The 24,120-nt window shown below is 40.5% G+C and overlaps 1 protein-coding gene across 4 annotated transcripts in view; it reads right to left on the reverse strand.

Annotated features, from left to right (window-relative positions):
• LOC124265948 (mucin-12-like) overlaps positions 1-24,120 on the reverse strand; it is a 189,219-nt gene that overhangs the window by 138,794 nt on the left and 26,305 nt on the right. The window contains exons 1-2 of one of the 4 annotated variants that reach the window (XM_046700767.1): positions 15,397-15,417; positions 178-241 (exon numbers count right to left, since the gene is read on the reverse strand). The exons of 2 other annotated variants lie outside the window; for them this stretch is intronic. Coding sequence is in view for 1 of the 2 variants with exons in the window: in XM_046700772.1 (XP_046556728.1) it covers positions 178-196 (19 nt within the window). In the remaining variant the exon portion in view is untranslated. Of the gene's footprint in view, positions 1-177; positions 242-15,396; positions 15,418-24,120 lie in introns of those variants that run through there. One more of the 4 variants, XM_046700772.1, reaches the window with a different exon arrangement.

Raw genomic sequence — 24,120 nt, forward strand, 5'->3', positions numbered from 1 at the left:
TACAGTAATAGGAACAATCACTTTACAACAGAAGGGTTCCAAGTAGATGCCATATTTCCACTTATGTTTCGGTCATGTGTTTGCATTATGACAACATACACATTTATTTTCTTGAGTTACACTCAATCATGAGATAAGACATATTAACATGATTGTGTATGATTAGATGATACTTACTATCAACCCATCCTGCCATACTCTGCCATCTTTTCGAAGTATTTAGCCATCACTGTAAGACATCCTGAAACAATCATATTCTTAATGAATCAGCTTTAGCTCAATCCCACAGTCACTTCCATTGTTGTTGAATTGAGTTTTATGTCGTATCGGCATTATTTCAGCCATATAGCACGAGACCAAGTCTGCATACAGATAACAAGTCTGATTTTTTAAAAATGCATATTTATTCATGTCATAATTATTTACACACAGAAAAAGTATTAGCACCAAATTTTAAAAGCAAGCAATCAGTCATTCACATGACATAGCTACAATTTATGTACAGGCCAACTACCCTCAAGTACTTAATAATGAGGCACCCTTGAAGAACAACATCCTCGTGATAGGTGCTGGGTAACGCTAATAGTTCTTCGTCCACCAAGTGAACCCGGGGTCAAATAGGTCCACAGCACCCCATTGCTGGTCGCAAGAGGCGACAAAATTGTGCAACCCCGTGTCGGCAGAGAAAGGGAATCTGGTAGTTATAGTTCAATAATCCAACACACCACTTCGACCCTAACTTTGCCTAGACGGGTGGTAGAATAGGCCCGATTCTACTAATCGGCTGGTCATGCCTTGTCCTGTGCACTGAATGTTTCCACAAACTTTGGTACTACAAAACACTTTTGGACATGCTCAAAATGTTAACTTGAACGGCCATAACCCAATATGTGGGAGTACAGATAAAAGCAACAAGGGAAAGGTTCTTGAAGATTTTCTCTTAAATATTGATCTATGCATCTATGTGGTCCATGATGACCTTTGCTCACGTGACCACTTCCCAGCAATTCTTACTCCTATCAATCCCGTGGATGAACCGTATTCGACAGGGTGGAATGTCACTCAGGCCAATTAGCCATTGTCCAAAACCCTCTGCTCTGGAAAAATCAAACCTGAAAATTTCAGGAATGTTCCTGATCCCATGGAACCATTTTCAGACGTCTTAAATGCTATTGGAGACGAAACCATTCCTAAGTCACCTCCAAACCCGCACATACAGAAACCATGGTTTCAAACAAACTGCAAACAAGCAAGACAAAATAGGAAGAAGGCGGAAAAATATTTCCGACAACGCCCTACTGTGCATAACCTGAATGCTGTTAAAATGACAAAAGCCAGGGCAAGATGTAACTTGAAACAAACTAAACGCCAGTCGTGAGGAAACATGTGTCGAAAATCAACTCTCGCACACCTATGTCGAAGGTGTGGAACATGATTCAAAAGACTAAAGGCAACGGATCAAAATCTGGTGTTCGCCATCTCAAAGATGGTTACTCTCTTTTAACAAATAAAGTTGAAATTGCAAAGAAACGTGATGAACCTCTCTTCATCATCAAATTATAACCCTCTGCTCCAGAAATACCAAACCCAACACGAAAGGAAATCAGTCAATTTTAACTCTGATAATTGTGAGAATTACAATGAAACTTTTTCTCTTCATGAATTACGTACTGCCCTGGGGCAGGCTCACGACATTGCAGCAGGAGCGTATGATATTCATTATCAGCTTTTAAAACCCCTCCCTGATAAAAGTTTTGAAACACTACTCAATATATTTGATGATATTTGGACAACCGGAAACTTTCCTCCTTCTTGGCACAATACCATTATCTTCCCTATACCAAAGCCTGGTCGGGATCATACTGATCCCTCAAACTACCGTTCTATATCGCTAATTAGCTGTGTTTGTAAAACCATGGAGCGCATGGTCAACAATCGATTAGTCTGGTACTTGGAGACCAATAACCTCCTTAGTGACCTCCAATGTGGTTTCCGAAAAAAGCGAAGTACGATTGACCATCTGGTGCGTCTGGAATCATTTATCAAAAATTCAATTGTCAACCAACAACATACTGTATCTATCTTTTTTGACTTAGAAAAAGCATATGATTTAACCTGGAAGCATGGTATCTTCAAACATTTACATGAATTTGGATTGAGGGTCAAGACCACCTCAATTCATATCTCAGTTTTTAAGCATCAGACACTTTCAAGTACGGGAGGGTTCCACATTGTCTGATTATTTCCACCAAGACAAGGGTGTTCCTCAAGGCAGCATCCTGTGTGTCACACTTTTTGGCATCAAAATTAACAGCCTCACTAACGTCTTGAACATTTGTGTTGATGAGTCCCTTTTCATTGATTTCAGTATTTCATGTCCTGGTACATACATGCACGCAATATAATGGCAGCTACAACTCTGCCTTAACAAAATGCAAAAATGGGTCAATGAAAATGGCCTGAAGTTTTGAAAATCCAAAACAAATTGTATTCACTTTTGTCGTAAATAAAAACAACACAAGGATCCAGACCTATCTTTTCATTGGGAGTGGATACTAAAATGCTTTTTATGCACATTGATTGGCTTAGACGTAATGTGTTAGAGGTTACTGAAGATCACATTTTCTTCAACTTCCTAATAAATACAAAACAATATACGAAATTTCAAGGACACACAAACAATTCAAACAGTAGAATAGTTTGAATTTACCTTTTAGGTATTATTATGTTGCCATGTTTCATATAATGAAAGCCAAAACCTCTGTTGGTTACCCAGCCACGTTGGCATTTCTGGAAATACAATGGCCGATCTTGCTGCCAAGCACAAATCTGTGACACCACTTATTACTCCATACTCTGATTATAAAGCTGTCATCAGATCTTATATCCGTGATCTAATGCAGGAGAAGTGGGAGTACCAGGCAGGTATCAATAAATTACATGAAATAAAACCCTATACTGGTTACACCTACTTTGGTTGTCAGTCCAGATTTGATTGGCCACACAATATATACTCATGAGTACCTACTGAAAGGTGAGGATCCTCCGTTTTGCATCCCTTGTGATGAAAGAATCACGGTCAAGCATGTCTTGCTTGACTGTGTTGGATATTCCATCACAAGGGATAATTATTTCAAATCACGAACTATATTTTTAATAATGTTAGTTCTCATTTAATTATTGCATTTTAAAAAGAATTAGATTTGTTAAATGATTAGTAAATAGATAAGTGTTATTTTAAACATGGTATTATAAATTAGTAACTGCAATTGTTAGTGGCTGTATCCTCGAAGGGGGTTAAAGTATCGTAAAAGTATTGTCCTCCTGAGAGGGTACGTAATTCCCAAAACTTTCAAAGTTAAATTTAAGCTTTTTACATTTCTAAAACGTAGTATATTTGATCTTGTAAAATTCGGCTAACCGTTTCCTACAATCGCCAGCTAAGGTCCATGCAGGTAGCAAACGTACTGTAAGTCCCCATGGACCCTGGTATGGTGATCTACCTTAGGTTGTTGGCGATGAAGAGCCTGTTTTTATATTGTATCGTCCTCTATAGTTAAAGTATTTTAGATTTAATTACCAGTTTTACGTATATATCTGTGATAGTCTAGTTGGTTTTACTGTCCGTTGTCGACAGCTATTTAAATTGATTACCTTGTTTTCATTGCTATATGGCTGTAATATTGCCGATGCGATTTAATATTTTAACTCACTCACTCACTCATATAATGAATCGTAAACACAAATAATTATACATCAAAGTTCGAATAGATTAGACAAAAATAAAGCTAGTAATTTAAAGCTTAATTTTCATAATCTAAAGTAGATAGTGTTACCTAATCGAATATATAGTAACAACACGCACCTTTGCATCGACACATAATATATACATGTCAGTGTTATTACAACACTGAAATCAGTGACTACGTTTGTTTCAAAACACAGTTGGTAATTCAAACAATCCTTAGACATGGACAGAAGTAATTTCATGTAAACATGTAAGTTATTACATGTAAACCATACAAAGGTATTTCAAGCATTTTTGTTCAAGCTGTTGAAAGTTTCACGTTGATTTGAATAGTTTTCTGTGCAATTTACATGAGCATTGTGTATGTCAAAACTATTGTATTTCATCTCTGTATTTATCTGATCCGGTGTAATTATCACGTGTAACAGATCTTTCAGATTTCTCGCATCATAATTTCATCCCTTGCAGTCGAAAAGTCCACACAGTCAAGCAGTATATGCTTGATGGTGATCACTTCATCGCAGGAGACACACATGGGAGGTCCATCCCCATCCGTTTTCACCAGATAGTTGTGAGTAAACCGGCTGTGGCCAATACGACATCGTCCTAAAACTACCTCATCACGTCTTGACAAGTGGTTATAACCAATTGTTGGCTTCAATTCATGAAGTTTATTTCTTCCTGTTTTAGTGTCCCACCTTTTGTGCTCGAGGTCCTTTTGACAGTTGGTTTGAAATCAGTGTACGGGATCAGCAGTGGAGATAAGTGCTTGTCAAGAGCTGCTTTAGCTGCAGCATCGGCTTTTGTGTTACCTGCTATGCCGACGTGACCCGGCAACCAGCAGAGGACGATGTCACACTGGCCAGTAGAATGATCGTTGTAAAGTTCTAAAATGTTTAGGATGATAGGGTGACTTGAAGTAACATTTTATGTGTTTGAAGGCAAGATAATGAGTCTGTAAAAACGATGAAGGTTTTGGAATATTTCTGATTTTAATATAGGTCAAAATTGTGAAGATAGCTTTGGCCTCAGCAGTGAAAATGTTGTCGGGAATTCTTGAAGAGACAGTCTTGGATCCAATGACTGTAGCCCTGGCAACTTGGCCATCACCCTAGGATCCGTCTGTGAAAATGCATCTATGGCTGTTATACTGGTTGTATTCCTCTTGGAACACCAAGGGATTTATTTCTGACTTTTTGAGTATAGTGAGGGTAAGATCGACCTGTGGTTTCACCATCTCCCACGGTAGCGAAGACAGAAGTCGGTAAGGTGATATGATATTGAGGTCGATGTTAGCTGCGGATATGTGTGGTTTAATTTTGATTCCATGTGGTGGTTTGGCAGTATCATAAATTGTAACTATGTAATGTGAAAAACGAACTGCTTGCTTTTGAAATTAGTGCTATGACATTTTCTGTTATTACATAATATTGTTACGAATATATATAAATATATTGCTCATTTGGACTAAGTACTTAAAATGTTTATGAATGCAGACTTGTTCTCGTCACTATATGGCTTGAATAATGTCGATGTGAGTCCAAGTCAACTCAACCCATTTGCTAACATTCCGTTATATTTCCTCAACAAATCAATGGGATATTAAATATATTTCACCGCTTGTACCAGTAGGTAGATATTAAGCATACACCTGTCGTACGTATAATCAGGGTTTTGTTATAAGTTGTACGTAGATATGTTTGTGTGCTACTTGCTGAAATCTGTGGTCCATCGACAGGCAGTCACGTCTACAAGTCACCCCTCTCGCAGTCTCTCGGGGCTGCGAGGAGGATTTGTTTGTGTCAAGCAGTGGGAGGAAAGTAGCTCTGTTTCAACGCAATGACATACCTGTGCGCCTACACCAGCCAACGTTCTGTTGAATAAGCTTTCAGAAAATATTAAAGTCGTGTTTCTGTGAAATTTGCACACAGGAGAAAATTGTCGTCCAAAACCGACTAATTTGGGAGCAAACTGAAAACTATGAACTCGCAGGCCCTTTGTTTTTACATCGGTGGAAGTGACCCCCTTTCAGTCGTGTTTTCCAATGATTTTACTCCCACCAAATAGTATCGTCCCTATAAGAAATTCTTATTCATTAATCTATTATATCCTGTTTGCTGTAAAGAAAAAGTGTTCTTAAACCGTAGATAAATATCCCTGTATATATTACGTAGGCTTCAACAGTTCAGGTTATAAGACGGATGTTTAACTGAACAATTTAGTCTGGCATCAGTTACCACCCAGTAATAGCTCGCTTACCCAGTCATTTCTACGCGAGACGGTTCGCGCGGTAACAAACAGGTGTGCGTTCGTGTGCCTCGAAACGGCATATAAATATTTAGAATCTACAATGAATGAGCTTTCAGAAAATACAAAAATATAAGTTTCTGAATGGGAGAAATTCGCAGTTAAAGTTGGTATTTTTATTTTTTTAATTATGACTATTTTCATTCTTAGCACTCAATAATTTGAACAACTATCAATGAGTTGATAAAGATCAACGAATGCTATATTTATAATCCAGGGGCAAAAGTAACCGAATTATACGTTTTGGAAACTGCTGACATAAAAGATCCTTGGCGTGATACTAATAAAACAAGATTGACATGGAGACAAAAAACTCCAATAAAACAATCCCGACCTGACCTTCTTTTTCTAATTTCTCATAATCTAATTGCATCAGTAAATCATGTAACATCACCTCAGCCTTTACATCAGACCATGGAAGATCAATCAAACATTAGGGCCATATAGATTACCAATTCTAAAAACCAGAGTGAATATACATGTACAATTAATGACGGCCTTCTTTTGGAACCTCTTCTTTTGGAGTGAGTGAGTGAGTTAATATTTAACGTGACATCGGCAATATTTCAGCCATATAGTGACGTCTTCTTTTGGAAATAGAGGGTGAAACCATACAGTTCTTATCAAGGAAAAAGAGAAAGAGTGAAAGACTAGAAAAGAAATTGCGATCAGAAATTCAATCTGTTCAAGAAAAAATGGATGAGACCTCAGACATAGAATTAAGAGAAAAACTGTCTAAAGATGTTTTAACAATTAACCTAAACCTTGTTGATATAAGTAAAGAAGTGAGTGAGTTTAGTTTTACGCCACACTCAGCGATATTCCAACTATATATAAGGCCTTGACCAGACAATCCAGTGATCAACAGCATGAGCATCGATCTACGTAAATGGGATACAATGACATGGGTCAACCAAGTCAGCGAGGATGACCACCCGACCCAATTCAGTTTGATGTATATACTATTACGAGATATCTCAAAAATGTATTGCTTTCACAAACACATCACGTACTTTAAATTTGCTTTGGAAATAGTCCAATTTTAGCATTATTGAATATAAGCAAATACTGCAGATCATAGCTGTATAGATTCTGTTGTTAGCTTCTTAATATGAATACATTTTGTTTTGTACACGAAGGTGTTAAAAGCATGCAATTGTCAACCTTTTAGATGAACATATGTGACATGTGATCTGTTCATTGAGAAAATGTGCAAAGAAAATAGTCAAAACGGCAGTCACGCGAATGAGTGAGCCCCTCTCAGGTAGTCTCAGAGGACCGTCTTGCATACACGTTACGTTCTCTACTGATTAAGATGAAATGATCTCATCAGACCCAGGATAGTTTTGCTGTAGTGATGTTCTGAATCATCAGTACCAAAACTCAAGCCTTTTACATCATTATGATCATATTGAGCTAGCAGGTACGACCTGTTTTTGTCGGGTGAAACAAGGTTATTACGTGAGATTGCACCGGGTCTCTAAATTGAGCCCTGAGTGGGACCACCACCGTCTCACGTTGAGCACCTCTTACAACAATCATGAGGCTATTATTCGAGGTTGCACTGGGTGCAATAAATATTATATCCTTAAATCAAGTCCTGAATGGGATGAAACGACTTGCATCAAAGAAATCAGAGAGACACACCACCGAATCGCCATGGACACCTCTTGCAACATGTGATTATTTGAGGTTGCACTGGGTGCAAGTAGTGATATAATTTGTTTCGTTTGAGGTACGAATTAGAATTAGAATGAAATTTCTTTCTCCTAGCGTCGGAAGATACAACAAAGGGAAGTAATGCTATGAGTATGAGGACTCTCTAATAAGTATAAAAGGAAGGGAGATTTGAATTAAAGGTCTACGTGGTGAGTTCTATAAAACATCGAAAGAAGTACATAAATTGAAAGCCGAGAGGGGAACAAAAATTAATTTGCTTTCAATTCCGAAGCTCTGGAAAACTTAAAACAATTACGTTTTGCTGTAAAACTTATTACGCCTTGGAATTGATTAGTCAATAAGTTTCCAGCTTCCGGACATGAAACAAGCATGTAAAGATTCCTCAGAGGTGGGCTGGGAAACATTTCGCAATTACGTGGCTCATGAATTGGCGTCAGATTCTGATGACCACAAGAGAATCAACCGAGAGGAAAGCAAAGCTATTAAAAAAATCAAGACAAGGTCATCTCGTTCCGCACGATTGCACCCCCTACAAGGCGATTTAGCGTCCTTCCACGACAGTCACTCAAGTTTCAACAGATTCTCATGCTGATGATCAGTTTAGTAATTTTCGTGGCCGAGGTCAAAGGTCAGGAGCATGCTTCGTGTGTGGCGACTTCAACCATTGGAGACGTCAGTGTCCCTTGCTCAACAACACCCGCAACAACGTGGGAAGCTTGACAGAGAGTAGAATACCTTCCAAGGAAGCAGAACCTGGAGTTGAGTATATTTTACGTGATGACACTGTAAACGTTGTTGAACCTGTCCTTACAAATGACTTTTATGAATATGAACAAGATGGGATAGATATAATTGTGAAGAGTTGACTGAAAATTCATGTTTCGTTTTGGAAAGATGTGATGTTGATTTTGTTCTAGACATTATTGTAAACGGATACAAAATACCATTTTATTCTACCCCAAAAAGAATGAATATAAGGAGCAATAGATCTGCTAAGGAGAATTCTGACTTTGTGTTATCAGCTGTTTAAGATTTGTTGTGCAGAGGGTGGATTGTTCAGTGTTCAGATAAGCCTTACGTTGTTAATACTTTATCTGTAACTGTGCAACATTCTGGTAAGAAGCGTCTTATTTTAGACTTGTTTAGAGTGAATAAACATCTGTGGAAGGCCTCAGTTAAGTATGAGGACTGGGGAACTGCATTGTTTTACATAGAAAAGAATGATTGGCTAGTGAAATTCGACATCTATTCTGCATATCACCATATTGATATCTACCATGAACATACGCAGTTTCTAGGATTTGCATGGGGCTCAGGAAAAGACAAGAAGTATTTTAAATTTCTAGTCATTCCGTTTGGTTTGAGTACAGTTCCTTATGTGTTTACCAAGGTTACCAGACAATTAGTAAATTTTGGCGTTTCAAGGTTACAAGATTGTTACTTTTCTAGATGATGGGATCCTTTCAAGTTTTTCTGAATATGAAACGGCAGCTGTTGGCCAACATGTCAAACAAGACTTGTTAAAAGCAGGTTTGGTACCAAAAGCAGAAAGGTTCCATGGAAGCCGGTTCAAGAGATGGAATGGTTGGGTTTTATCATAGATACTAGATAAATGAAGTTGTCCATTCCTCAACGGAAAACGTATAAGCTTAAGCAAAGTATAGCAGAACTTTTGTCTTCTACTGTACCAGTCCCGGTGAAGAGCTTAGCTTCGGTTTTTGGACAGGTAGTTGCTATGAAGATAGTTTTTGGTACTTTGTCTCACCTAATGACAAAGTTTCTGAGTATTCAGACACCAGGGTACATCGTGGAAAGAAATTGTAATACTGTCGTATTTGAGTAAAGATCAATTAGAATTTTGGCCTGCACATATTGATAGACACAGTGAATGTACTCTATGCTACGGACACATTTCTACACGGGTAGTTTACAGTGATGCTAGTAATTCGGGTTTTGGTGGGTACTGTGTAGAAGTTGGTCATCTCCATATTACATGGTCAGTGGTCAGCATAAGAAGCGTCACGGAGTTCCACTTGGAGACAGCTCATGGCTGTGTGTCTGGTTATGAAAGGTTTCGTTTCCATTTTGGAATCGTACAAAGTAAAACGGTTTACTGAGAATCAAAATGTAGAGTTGATTGTGTCGAAAGGTACCATGAAAACTGATCTTCAAACTTTGGCTCTAGATATATTCAAGCTGTGCAATTAATATAATATCAGACCTTACATGCAGTGGATAACAAGGTTGGAAAATGAGCGTATGATTATCTGAGTAAGATAGGAGATGCTGATGATTGGGGTATCCAGGATTACGTGTTTCAACGCGTCTCTGCCAAATGGGGCCCATTTGACGTCATATTACAACACTAAGGTTGTAAGGTTTAATTCCAGATTTCGGATGTATCTTCCCACTTGTAAGGAAGCATATGTACCAAGCAGACAGTTTGGCGGGTTGTTTGGAGTTAACGATTTAAACTTCAACATGATGGATTTATGTGTGAAATTCTCATGATGGTGTTTGCGTGTTGCAGGTGTGTTTGAACATGTATATAGAAGTGAGATACTGACTTTACATCCACCTATGAGGGACCTCGTAAGAAGTCTCCCAAAGCATTTGTCTTGCTCGAGAGCAAACTCCACAAATAAGAAGTATGATTATGGTTTTAAAGCATAGAAGGAATGGGCATTGGCCCATGGTATGTGGACGGATATGCCCTAATGGATATGCAGCAAAGTGAGACTTTCTCACCTGTTCAGACAGCTTATTATAACTTGAGACATGTCCATGCTTTGGTTGGTTTAGAAAGCCCCACAGAGAGTACGTTAGTCAGAAACGTACTTGAAACCGCTAAGAGGAAGTTTGCCAAGCCTGTTTGTAAGGAAGAGCCTATAACAGTTGAGTTGTTGAATAAGACTGTACCAGACAATGCTGATGAATGCTCATTATACAAAATGAGAACCGTTGTAATGTGCTGTTAGCTTATTCAGGTTTCATGAGATCATCGGAGTTATTAGCGATAACTCGGAGTGATGTTGCATTTTGTCAAGCTTACGTGGCTGTGTTTATTCAGAAGTCAAAGACTGATGTCTATAGAGATGGGGCCTGGATTATCATAAGCCGCACAGGTACAAATATGTGCCCTGTAGCAGAGCTTTTCATTGAGGTGTTTAGTTCACATGTGTGTGATATATCGAAGTTTGGTCTGCACAGTTTGAGAGCAGGTGGAGCTACTGCAGCCACAAACAGTGGCATTCCAGGCGGAATGTTTAAGCGCCATGGCAGGTGGAAAAGCGAAAATGCGAAAGACGGTTATGTGAAAGATGATATTGAGAAGCGTTTGAAAGTTTTTCTTTTGCTTGGATTGTAAATCTGCCCGTTCTTTATGTCTCAGTTGGTGCACTGTACAGCATGTCATGTTATGTAAGTGTTTGTTGTATGTGAATAAGGAGTTGGAGAAATATAATTTCGTTCGTTTGAGGTACGAATTAGAATGAAATTTCTTTCTCACAGTGTCGGAAGATACAACAAAGGGAAGTAATGCAATGAGTACGAGGGTGCTCTGATAAGTATAAAAGGGAGGGAAATTTGAATTAGGTCATTCTCAGCTGCGGTGCACGAGCGGTCATTTTGTATTTGCCGTTTGATTTCTATGTGAGTGGATATATGCACTGTATATATGAATGTATATACACTGAATGTTTAATTCTCGTGTAATGTTACAGGCCGATGACTGGCAATATTGGGTGGGACGGACATGTCCAGGCTGGCGACCGTTAGAATACGTGAGTGATCGGGGCATATGCCGTGAGCCATGCAAGATGTAGTAGATGGATTCGTAGCTGCTTTATTGATGTGAGGAGACGGCGCCTTATCACTTAGGTCCCAATGGATGTAGTTTGTACATATTGTGTCAAATTATATATACTGAGTCAAAAAAGAAACTTCACAAAATGTAATTTGAAAAATAATGAATACTTTTTCTCTGACGATACATCTATGTATCCGAAATGGGATCCCCATCTTTCGACTCTAGAAAAACGTTAGTAAAACCCACTCAAACCCCATCCATTCGTCGTGCAAATGACGTTAGTGCCAAATCAGGTTTTGCACGTGCAGTTGATCACGTGATATTCGCATCGAAGTTTTCTTCATATGCACGTGTTTGCATTGGCCTCAAGAACTCAAATAACACTTTTAAACCACAGTTCTAACGGTACTTGAGATGCCACGATTCTCAAATGTGCAACGTGAACGTGCCGTTGGCATGTTGCAAGCGGGAAGATCAGTTATCGACGTCGCAAGAGCAATGGGATGCAGCCGTCATACTGTGTATGACTTGCGAGGTCGTCTACGACAAACTGGCACCACTTCTGATCGCCCAAGGTCGGGTCGTCCACGTGTGACGTCACGAGCAGAAGACCGTCAAATCGTCGTACGTCACCTACGTGACAGATTTCTGCCGGCTACACGAACCAGGGCCGAGATGTTTAGAGGTCGACTGTCCTCACAGACCATTCGAAATCAGTTGCGGGCTGCCAATCTCCATTCTCGACGTCCATATCGTAGGTCCATATTGACGCCGTTTCATCAACGTCAACGTCTGCTGTGGGCCCAACGTCACCTCGGATGGACCCAGAGAGACTGGAATCGAGTCGTCTTTAGCGATGAATCCAGGTTTACCCTCAGATTCGCGGACGGCAGGCATCGAGTCTGGCAACGACGTCGTGAACGGTATGCCCAATGTTGTGTACAGGAAGTCGACAGATTCGGGGGCGGGAAGTTGCATGGTGTGGGGTGCTTTCTGTGGGAACAACCGTTCCCGACTTCTGGTCATCCGTGGAAACCTCACAGCTGCTGCTTACCGCGACCAGGTGCTCACCCCTGAACTCGTTCCTTTCATGGCGGCTCATGGCCCAGGTCTACAGTCCCAGCATGATAATGCTCGGCCGCATACCACGATGTTGACACGAAATTTCCTTCAAAACGCTGGAATTAACGTCATGGACTGGCCATCGAGGTACCCTGACCTTAATCCAATACAGCACGTTTGGGATGCACTTGGGAGAATGCTTCGTGGTCTTAGGAACCAACCTCAGAACTTGCAGGAACTTGGCGCTGCCTTGCAAGAGCAATGGCGCAGAATCCCCAACCACGTGTTCACAAGCATCAGGCAGTCGATGAGGAGACAGTGTTTGGCAGTGGTGAATGCGCGGGGCGGCCATACACGATATTGAACTAAGAAATTTCGCATTTTTATTCTTGTGACTTGACATTCTATATACCCATGTTTTGGAACGGCGGTGTAGCCTAATGGAACTGATTATGGTACTGTCAGTGTACCGAGCACATCACACAGATCTCAGCAATGAAATAATAACAATTTAACCATCTTACCATCTCTTGTTCTGTTATAGTGCCCTGAAGAAAGAATGTGAAGTTTCTTTTTTGACTCAGTATATATTCTGAAACGAATACACTGTGATCTCGGTTGGTTCACCGTACATCATGCCATGCCATGTAAGTGTTTGTTGTATGTGAATAGGCAGTTGGAGATAGGGAGTTGATATTTAACGTCACATCGGGAATGTTTCAGCCATATCGTGACGAGAACATTTAGTTATCACAGCTACAGATAACGTTTTGGGGTCATTCGGTTATGTACTCGCTTGTGTTCATCTCAATTAAGTATCCTAAGTTTCCTTTCAGTAACCATTGTACTCACCTCATTCAAACTCAGTTGGGTATTTTTTCCATTTTCCATTATACGCAATAGACTTAATAATAGAAAATTGAGTTTTCACATAATTATTTGTATAATTTACGCAGATACGCAGCTTATCTGTACCTTTGAATTATTATGATATAGATCAATACGATTAGAAAGTAAAAGCCTATTGACGAAGAACAGTAAACGTACTGGCGTATGACAGATATTAAGTAAAACTAGCATGTTATCTTAAAACGATATCATTAAAGAGAACAATACGATATAAACCCAGGCTATAGATTGCCAACAACCGACGGTAGATGACCATACTAGGGGCCCTGAGGACGTACAGAACATTTGCTTCCTGCATGGACCCTTGCTGGATTTACACCATACCATCAGCTGTTAGCAATTTAGATTAATGTGTTCATACATTAAAATAACACATATTCTACGGTTAAGAAAGTGGAGGGTTTAAACTTACTTTGAATATTTTGGGACTTTGGGTGGAAGTCCTGAATGGGACATGCATCAAACAAATCAGAGAGACACGCCACATAATCGTGTTGAACGCCGCTTACAACAATCAAGGGTTTCTGATTCAATTTGTATTCATCACTTTATGTCATGCACAGTGATAAGTGACGTCAATGTTGCTATGCTGTAAGGACCTGTAACCATGATGATATCACTGATAAGCACTTTGCCCCTACAGATAACAATGACCCTGGCTTGTAGATAACACTCAGGGAATACATGCGCATGTGTCTGTGTTTACCTTCACACAAGTTTCATCCGATGTTAATGTTATGTGTTAACATTCCTATTGTGTGTTCATGTGTTAGGTGTGTGTACATGTACATTTGTGTGTTCACGTGTGAGGTGTGTGTACATGTACATTTGTGTGTGAGGTGTGTGTTCTTATACGCATTCTGTGTGTATGTTTTCATGCAATGTCTAGACTGCTTGTTTTAACATGTATTCATGGCAACAGAATTGCTCTGACATGTTTATAAGAAGTTCCTTTGCAGAAGTTACTTACATTGGCTAAAATGATTGATTATTGGAAATATTGCCGATGGGACGAATTACCGACGATTATGAAGATTGGGTCATCGATATCTTACACAACTATTGTAATGAAATAAAGCTGTAGTTTTCAAGGAAAAAAGCCGGAACAGCAATCAGCCGAACACGTTTTACAGGCTGAATGCATTGTGTATTTGTTATCAAGCATGTCACAGTGTGAATGAGTGAGTGAGATTAGTTTTACATCGCTTTTTGCAATATTCCAGCAATATCACGGAGGGGGACACCAGAAATGCACTTCACATATTGTACACATGTGGGTAATTTGAACCCGGGTCTTCCATCTACCATTTTTTTCCCACAGGGATAATATGGTCGAAGATGCGTAAAGGCTAATTTCATAAATACACCAGCGAGTAAGTGAGTTTGGATTTACGCCGCTTTTAGCAATATTCCAGAAATATCATGGCGGGGGACACCAGAAATGGGCTTCACACATTGTACCCATGTGGGGATCGAACCCGGGTCTTCGTCCTGACGAGCGAACGCATTAACTATTAGGCTACCAACGCCCCTAAAATATTTACCACTCAAAGTACAAACGGGTCAACATTCTCTTAGCAACTTCTGCCAATAACGCGGGCACATCAGCTTCGAGGAAATGTGTTTACAAGCAAAATTCGACCATCATTGCAAGGCATTTCATCAAGCAGTAGTCATCATCATCGACCTTTGACCAGGTCCATGTCATACACTGATGATGGCGCGATACTTCGTGCTTATTACATAATGCCAATCTCTAATTTGTTTTCTCTAAAGATACTTGCAATGAACATTACCTCTCAATGCACATTTGAAAACAGGTGAAGTTTTAGAGACAATAATAAGCTGGTAGAATCACGAGAGCCGAGGCACACTTTCTTACCTGTCGGCGTGTCGCCGCTATCTCGTCTGCTATGAAGTCACGTGAACGAGTATGCGAGTGCATATTCCTAGCGACTAGCTATATATTTCCAGACTAATGATTAATAATATGCTACGTGATGGCCCAGTGCGTAATTACATCACCACCAGTAATGCTGAGAGAAATATAATTAGAGATAAGCTCTTGTGAACATATTTTTTCCACGGACGTATAACAGGGGGTTTCCGTTTATACCAGAGGTAACACAAAGGCCGATGCTGCAGCTAAAGCAGTTCTTGACAAGCCCTTATCCCCACTGCTGATCCCGTACAGTGATTTCAAACCCACTATCAAACGTTATACTCGGGACCTTATGCAGAAAAATGTGGGACATCCAAGTAGAAAGAAATAAACTTCATGAACTGAAGACAACAATTGGTTATACCTTCTTGGGTTGTCAGTCAAGACGTGATGAGGTAATTATACGAAGATGTTGTATTGGCCACAGTCGGTTTATTCATGACTATCTGCTCAAAACAGATTGAGAGGGGCCTCCCATGTGTGTCTTTTGCGACGAACTGTTCACCATCAAGCATGTTCTGCTTGACTGTGTGGACTATTCGACTGCAAGGGATTCGCACTATGAAGCGAGAAATGTGATAGATCTATTTTCCCGCGCGAGCGGACATCTCATTGTTAACTACTTGAGGGAAGTTGACTTGTATCATAAATTGTAACCCTGTAAAGCAAATCACTTATTTCATGCTGTTGAGGGTTGTATTTTTTTAAAAGTTGGTGCTATGACATTTTTTGTTTGTAAATAATAATGTAATTATTAAATATGCTTTTAAAAGCTTAAATCATTTAAGCTTTGTACCTAAAATGTCCATGTGTGCAGACTTGATCTTGTTACCATATGGCTCAAATAATGCTGATGCGACGCAAAACCCCCAAAACTCAACTCAACTCAACTTTGCAAAACGTATTATGCACATAAACCCGTGAATATACTATGACATGAAATCTGGATAGAGTTGTCCCCCTTCCAGTAGAAGTTGTACAGTGTTATGCCTGATTAGATGTGTGCATGTATGTGGGAGAGGTCAGGTCTGTGCACTATATACATTACTTGAAACCTGGGATCGATATGACTGTGTGGCATATTTTGACAGCGTGGTGGGGTAGCCTTTTGCTTAAAGCTTTCACTCGTCATCCCACATCAGCAAATTGTGGGAAGCCCATTTCTGGTGTCCCCTGCCATGATATTGCTTGAATATTGCTAATATTGTGGTAGAACTTATCTCACCCACTCACTACATATTTGACGTTAGTTATGTTCTAAGTACCTACAGAAAATAACCTTTTGTCAAGCTCTTGCTGTAATTTGCGTATAAATAAGTCATTGATGATATCTGTACAGTTGGTTTTGCAATTATCAGTGACATTTCTATGTCGAAGTTTATCGGGAAAATGTTATGCCAAAAAATAATATGTGGAAAAAGTATGAATATGACTCATTTAGTCTTTGTACCTAAAGTGTGTGTGTGTGTGGTGTGTGTGGTGGTGGTGGGATGTGTGTGAGTGTGTGTGTGTGTGTGTGTGTGTGTGCGTGTGTGCGTGCGTGTGTTTTGCAGGCTTGGTCCTGCTCAGTATGACCATACGACGTGGACGTGGAATTTTAACAAGCACTCACTCACACACTCACTTTAGGTACAAAGACTAAATGAGTAATATTCATACTTTTTCCTCATATTATTTTTTGGCATAACATTTTCCGATAAACGATATTCCATGTTGTGATGTTAATCAGTGGATTACCTGAATCAGAACAGATAATTTACAAATCACTGTCAGTAATTGGAATATTGTTGAGGACGGCGTTTAACAACAAACAATAAACTATATTCAGTGATTCTCTCCCTTAGACGTATAAACAGCATACTCCGGAATCCATTTGTCTACACATGGTGTGTTACATGATCGAATTAGAAAGTCCAAACTATTAACAACTCGAGAGCAAATACATTCATTTAGATTCACTGTGGGAGATTATTTACTTTTACAACCATCGCAAATAGGAAACAAATTATTTTCTTTTTTTTGTTTTGCTCAAACATGGTTTTCAACGTCTTGTTTAGTGTTTGTTGCTTAACGCTGAACTGAGCAATATTCCAGCTATACGGTGACAGTCTGTAAATAATCGAGTGTGGACCAGACAATGAAGTGATCAACACCGTGAGCATCGATCTACGCATTTCGGATACGACGACCTGTCAACCAAGTCAGCGAGGCTGACTACCCGATCCCGTTAGTCGCGCCTTATGACCAGCGTGGGGGGACCAATTCTAAACCAGATCTTCACGGGTCCTATATTTTTTTCATCCATTCCCCAGTAGAGGCCCTCGACCAACTTGATACACTGGTATTTTGCAATCGGGTATGCTTTGGTGAATGATAAAGCCAAGCCATATTAATGGATATACTTTATTCAAAATCCCTGTATATACATTGAAATGAATGGAGAGTCTCACCAAAGTGTGTAATGATATCAATTATATATGAACACGAGTTGATAAAGTTACACATTTTTATCAATGAGCGTTGGTATATTTAATATCAGAAGACACGAGGGTGAGATTCTATTTATCATCAAAAAATACTTTTCATTAGTTTTAAATGATAAAATGTATATCTCTGAACACAGTGCCGCCACTAAACGTGCAGTGTAGCGATGTCATATCATTTTGAATCATGTAATTGATGACGTCAGGGCATTGTACAAAATCTACGGCAATACAAGCAATATCTCCAGTGAAACACAGTTTTGGATCGTAATATACAGATTCTACACGAACAGCCACAATCACATATTATTTAGAGATCCAAGGCTCTGTAGATTACGAGACTCAAGAAGAATTCACTTTAAGACAAATTACCCATATTTTGGAAGAAGCACCTACATTGAAAAACTCTCAAATAAAATGTTCACAGTAAAAGGAAAACATGAAGCATTTTGGGAATAAGTAATGTAAGTGCAAACAGAATAAACTTGGAACTTCATCTAATCCAGTACTCACTACACCTAATGCGTTATATAAGGAACAAGCATATGCGGAAATGAACATTTCTCGTTGGACAACAGTTCTCGCAATCAGTTGAACGGGCACAGCATTATAAATACTACATACAGTTTCGGTTTGGGGTTGCGTAACATGGACGATTAGGGTACCGGGTACGTTTCTGTATTTTGACTTTCTTCAGAGTACATTTCTGTATACAGAAACGTACCTGCTGTACATATAATAATAATCAAGTCTGCCCAGAGTCGGTCTTTTGTGGAGAAGCTTTCTGAGAAGCCATTGCATCGTGTGTACATGCAGTGTGTTGAACGGAATAGCAATCCCACCGACTCCTTCGCCTGGATAAAGTCGGCTGGTCTTAAATGTGAAACTGAGGGCTTCCTTTTTGCTGCTCAGGACCAGTCACTTCCCACTCGCAATCGCCTAAATGTGATTCTTAAAGAAAATATCAATCTGAAATGTCGACTTTGCAATGAATTCACGGAGACGGTCCAACACCTTGTCAGTGGATGCCCTTCCTTGGCGCAAACATCATATCTTAAACAACATGATGGCATGGCTCGTTGCTTTTACTACCTTCTCCGCTACGCCTGTGGCTTTGACTCCGAGGTCCATCCATGGTACGACCCTGAACATGTCCAGGGCGTCATGGAAAATGATGCTTTCAAACTTCTGTGGAATAGGCCCATATACAGCCTCAGAAGAATTCCTGCCAACAAACCTGATCTTGTCCTTTTTGATAAAGCCAATGAATTTATTTATATCATTGAATTTTCTGTCCCTTTTGACACCAATGTGATTGGCAAGATTAAGGAAAAGCATGATAAATATGCGGACCTCGCCTTTTAAATGTTTCGCTTGCATCCCAAATGCACTGTCGCCAGGCTCCCCATTGTTCTCGGTGCCCTTGGTTTGGTACCTGCTGATCTCTTGGAGCAGATCAGGACTGACTGACTGAGTTTGGTTTTAAGCCGCTTTAGCAATATTCCAGCAACATCACGGCAGGGTACACCAGAAATGGGCTTCACACATTGTGCCCATGTGAGGATTCGAACCCGGGTCTTCGGCGTGACGAGCCAACGCTTTAACCACTAGGCTACCCCACCGCCCCCTCGCAGATAAGGAGAGTGCCCGGGTTCTCCACCGGGAGTACAGCCCTTCTGATACTCTGGGTAATGCAGAAGGCTGCAGTGTAGGGGAGCCTTCATATTCTCCGGAAAGTTCTTGGTGGGTTCGACTAGGCAGCGTTTCCTGGGAGAAGTCCCATTCGCTGTCTGGGCTGCGTGTAGAGGGGGCAATTGCCCTGAGCTGATGATTAGCCTTACCAGCCTGACTGTGCCAAGATCACCCGAACCCTCTCTGCTGCATACTATCTTCAATCTGTAAAACATAATAATAATAATAATAATAGTGAATTTATATGGCGCATTAATCCATGCTCAATGCATGCTCTAAGCGCACACATATGTGGGTATTAAGAGTCATTTTAGAAAGGCAGTATTAAATAAATAGGTTTTTAGCTGAGATTGGAAAAAGGCAAGAGTTGAAGACTGTCGGGAGTTTGTTCCATTCCTTTTGCTGCATTGAAAGCAAAGGAACGTTGTCCATAGTTCACAGATTTCACAGATGGAACTTGCAACAAGAGCTTGTTTTCTGACCGCAGTGATCGAACTGGTTTGTACCCCGTGATCAAATCACACAGATATTGTGGAGCATCTTCAGACAGGCATCCATACACATGACACAAGATCTTCTAGCTGATTCTCTGTCGGATGGGCAGCCAGTGTAGGTCATCTAAGATGGGGGTGATGTGGTCGTACTTCCTGCAGCTGGAGACTGTCCGAGCAGCTGCATTCTGGATGTGCTGTAGCTTGTTGGTAACAGACTTGGGTGCATATCTGTACCGACCTAATTAGATCATTCATGGAAGGTTTCAGCTTCATAAGTCATATAGTTTCAGAGGACGCAACAAACAGTAAAAATACGAAAACTACAGCAAGGAGTCAGATAATCCATTTGCATGGAATTGTAGGTGACAAAAACATTTTCAACATGTAACATCATTATTATCGGATGATAAAAGTATAAGAATTCATTGCTGGAAAAAATGTCAAGCACAATATGCTCAACGAGTAGGAGAGAGGGTGGGTGGCTTTGAGAGCACCTAACAGTGACAAGTATGAAAGGGTTAAGAGCAAAGAGCACAGGACAGTGATGAGTAACATTAAGAGTACTGAACAGTCACGAGTAGGAGAGAGGGTGGGTGGCTTTGAGAGCACTTGCCAGTGACGAGTGTGCGTTACGAGCACTGGCCAGTGATGAGGGGGAGGGGGGGGGGGGGCTTTAAGAGCACTGGACAGTGACAAGTAGAGGGCTTTAAGAACACTCGACAGTGACGAGTAGGGGGGTGTTAAGAGCACAGGCCAGTGTCGAGTAGAGCGGCATTATGAGCACTTGACAGTAATGAGTAGGGGGGCGTTAAGATCATGGGATGATGACGAGTAGGGGGTTAAGAGGACTGGACAGTGACAAGATTGTTGGCAAACCAAGCAGATATGACCAACTCTTGATGTTGGTTGTTTTCTTGGGTGTCCCACCTCTGACACAATAGATTATAACATAACTCGGCTATATTGCAGTTATATGGCGGCGGTCTGTAAATAATCAAATCTGGACCAGACAGTCCACTGATGAAGATCATGAGCATCGATTCCATTTACAGAAATGGAATACGATGACATGTGTCAATCAAGTCAGCGAGCCTGACCAACCGATCCCGTCAGTCGCCTCTTACGACAAGCATGGGTAGCTGAAGACCAATTCTAATCTGGATCTTCATGGGTCATCATGACAATTCTCTAGGTATATAGAACTAACTACACGAACTTAAAATGTTCTGTTTATGTAATAGCAAAAGTACTCTTGGTGGTCTGGTAACGTCTTTTGAATATTTGTGTGGCGAGTTGCATCCTGCATCAGCATGTCCCCTCAGATTGCCTTGATGTTGTTGCAGCTTTGATTTGGCTTCTGTTTCTATGATAAAGTTCAAATGTGCATGTTAACATGCTGCGCTTGGTGACACCTTAGAGAGGAAACACTGAACCAGACGGCTTATTTCTGGTCCCACATGAAGGTTCCATGCATAAACATGTCACACAGAAGGGACACACATACGGACATAATCCACACCTTTGTTATCTTGGTGATAAGGAAGTTGACATCCATAAATTATCTCCCTTATGAATCCTTTGTTTACTATTTTGTTTCTTGTTTTCCGGAAACAGACGGTGCTTTTACAGTACGTCCATAAACACATGCTTCCCACATGGTCAGAACTGCACAATGGACAATGTTCTTTTCGTTCTATTCATTCTCAGATATACGTGCTGCAACTATGTCGCTGCTGTGTGCAGATCATCGGGTCAAACTAAAAGTGGTTATTGTTGGTTTTGTACTGTTGCTGATACAATCGTGTGTATATACTTTCTTGTTTAACATTAATACAGCACAGTCTTGCTTTGTCAATTTTGTTCCTTGTATATTCGTCCTTATCACCTGAAAAACTCGAGGAAATGGACATCCAGTTCGAAAATGTTAAACGATTCACCCTCATATACACCATATCTTGTCCAGCAATCATTTCACTGGTTATCGGTTGAATTTTTATTTCTGCCTATTTGATCATGGCATGTCTCAGCATTGGTACTGTAATGAGAAGGTCTTGGATCATTCTGGTTGGCAATTTCTGAAACTTCTGTTGGTAGTCTGCTTTGCCAGCTGGCTGCCGTGCACATCTTTGATGCCCATGGAAACGTTGTTCTATGTTTAGCAGTTGTTCACCTTAGGACGATTGATCCCTCACATGTATCATATCTTCTCCAGAACTCATATCACTGTTATCAATTTAATTCTATTCCTCGTTGTATTATAAACAACTGAGTGAGTAAAATATGGCATTCAATAGATCAACAGTTTATGTTTATGATCCGTTGATGTATGCCTGGAATGCAATGTGACTTGGAAATTGGAACGTTTCCCCCAGATCAATGTCATGACCATGCAGAATCGTCAGTTGGTGTGTCTGAGGTCGACAGGGTTATAATACGACAGCCTGTAAAAATACATCCTTTGCCAGTCAAACCAATGATTTAAAAAAAATGACAATCCATCCAGACTGAGGTGTAACTCTAGCAGGCAACTCTGTCAACCAATTATGTTGGCTTTTGCACAACATGACCATTATGGACAACAGGTAGTGAGGTCATTTAAAAGCTATACTCCCTCTTTTAACAATACCTTTTGGTATGGTACTGAGGGCGTCCAATCTCGGACTTTTCATAGTGCTGTCTTCTATAGCTTTTGGTTCTCCTTGGTTTGTGAGGTGTGATTCACCCACAAACCCATGCAATGATTGGCCTCTTCTTGGTTTTATATGTGGTTTATTGCCAGCATTTCGGTTGTGTTTCGGGGGGATTTTGTGTCTAATTGGTGTTTCTGGGTTAGGGATGTATGAAGTATTGGCAGGATCCCTGTGTTGGTAGGAGGGCCTTGGCATTTGTTCACTTGCGTTTGTGCTGTCGTGTCTTGTTAATGTTGTTGATGTATCTTGGCTAGTGATGTATGAAGTATTGACATCGTCCCTGCGTTGGTAAGAGGGACTGGGCCTTTGTTCACTTGCGTTGATGCTTTTGTGTCTTGTTGATGAATCTTGGTTCATGATGTATGAAATATTGACAGGGTCCCTGTGTTGGTAAGAGGGACTGGGCCTTTGTTCACTTGCGTTTATGCTTTTGTGTCTTGTTGATGCATCTTGGTTCATGATGCATGAAGTATTGGCATGGTCTCTGTGTTGGGAAGAGGGACTGGGCCTTTGTTCACTTGTGTTTGTGCTGTGTGAATCAGTCAAAACACTACTTCCGCGAGTACTGTTCCGGTCTCGGAGAGGCCTCGTGGTCGTATTTGTGCCTTTTTCATCATGGCGTGTCTCGGCGTTGGTACTGTAATGAGAAGGTCTTGGTTCATTCTGGTTGGCAGTTTCTGAAACTTCTGTTGGCTGTCTGCTTTGCTGTTTGAAGGCTGTCTGTCGAGTATATCTTTGATGCCCCGGGAAACGTTCTTCTTTATTTAACAGTTGCTCACCTTCGAGTGTCGTACACCGGTATTCCGGAGGATTTTTGTTTTGCTTTGAGGACGTTTGTTTTCCTTGATGTGTGCCTTCTGAAACTGAACGATTGATCGAGTTTGGATTGGTTGGATCTCTCGTGTGCGTTGGTTGATCTGCTGATATATGCGAAATATCCCTGAAGGGCTTTCTTTCAATGTTTAATTCTGGAGTGCCCAGCCATGTACGCAGGTGAGTTTGATCATTGACGCCTTTACTTGTACTCCTATGGCTTGTGTTTATATTATGCAGTGTATCCTCTGGATGACTAAATGTTGATCTGCTAAGTCGAGCAGAGGATATGTCCGCTGCCTCGTCCCTGTTTGTGCCCAGTGAAAGTGTCATGTGATCCAAATATCCAGGATGACCTTCTGCATACATTGCTTCTTCTAATTTCGCCATTTGCCTGCGATTACTGGATTTGGATGTCTGAGAATCGGTGTATTGTGAATAAAGATCTCGTTGCACCGTGCTATCTTTGAAGCTGGAAGACAAATAAGATAC

Source organism: Haliotis rubra, unplaced genomic scaffold (assembly GCF_003918875.1).
Source record: "Haliotis rubra isolate DU_JTF1 unplaced genomic scaffold, ASM391887v1 Scf1220, whole genome shotgun sequence".
Taxonomy (NCBI): domain Eukaryota; kingdom Metazoa; phylum Mollusca; class Gastropoda; order Lepetellida; family Haliotidae; genus Haliotis; species Haliotis rubra.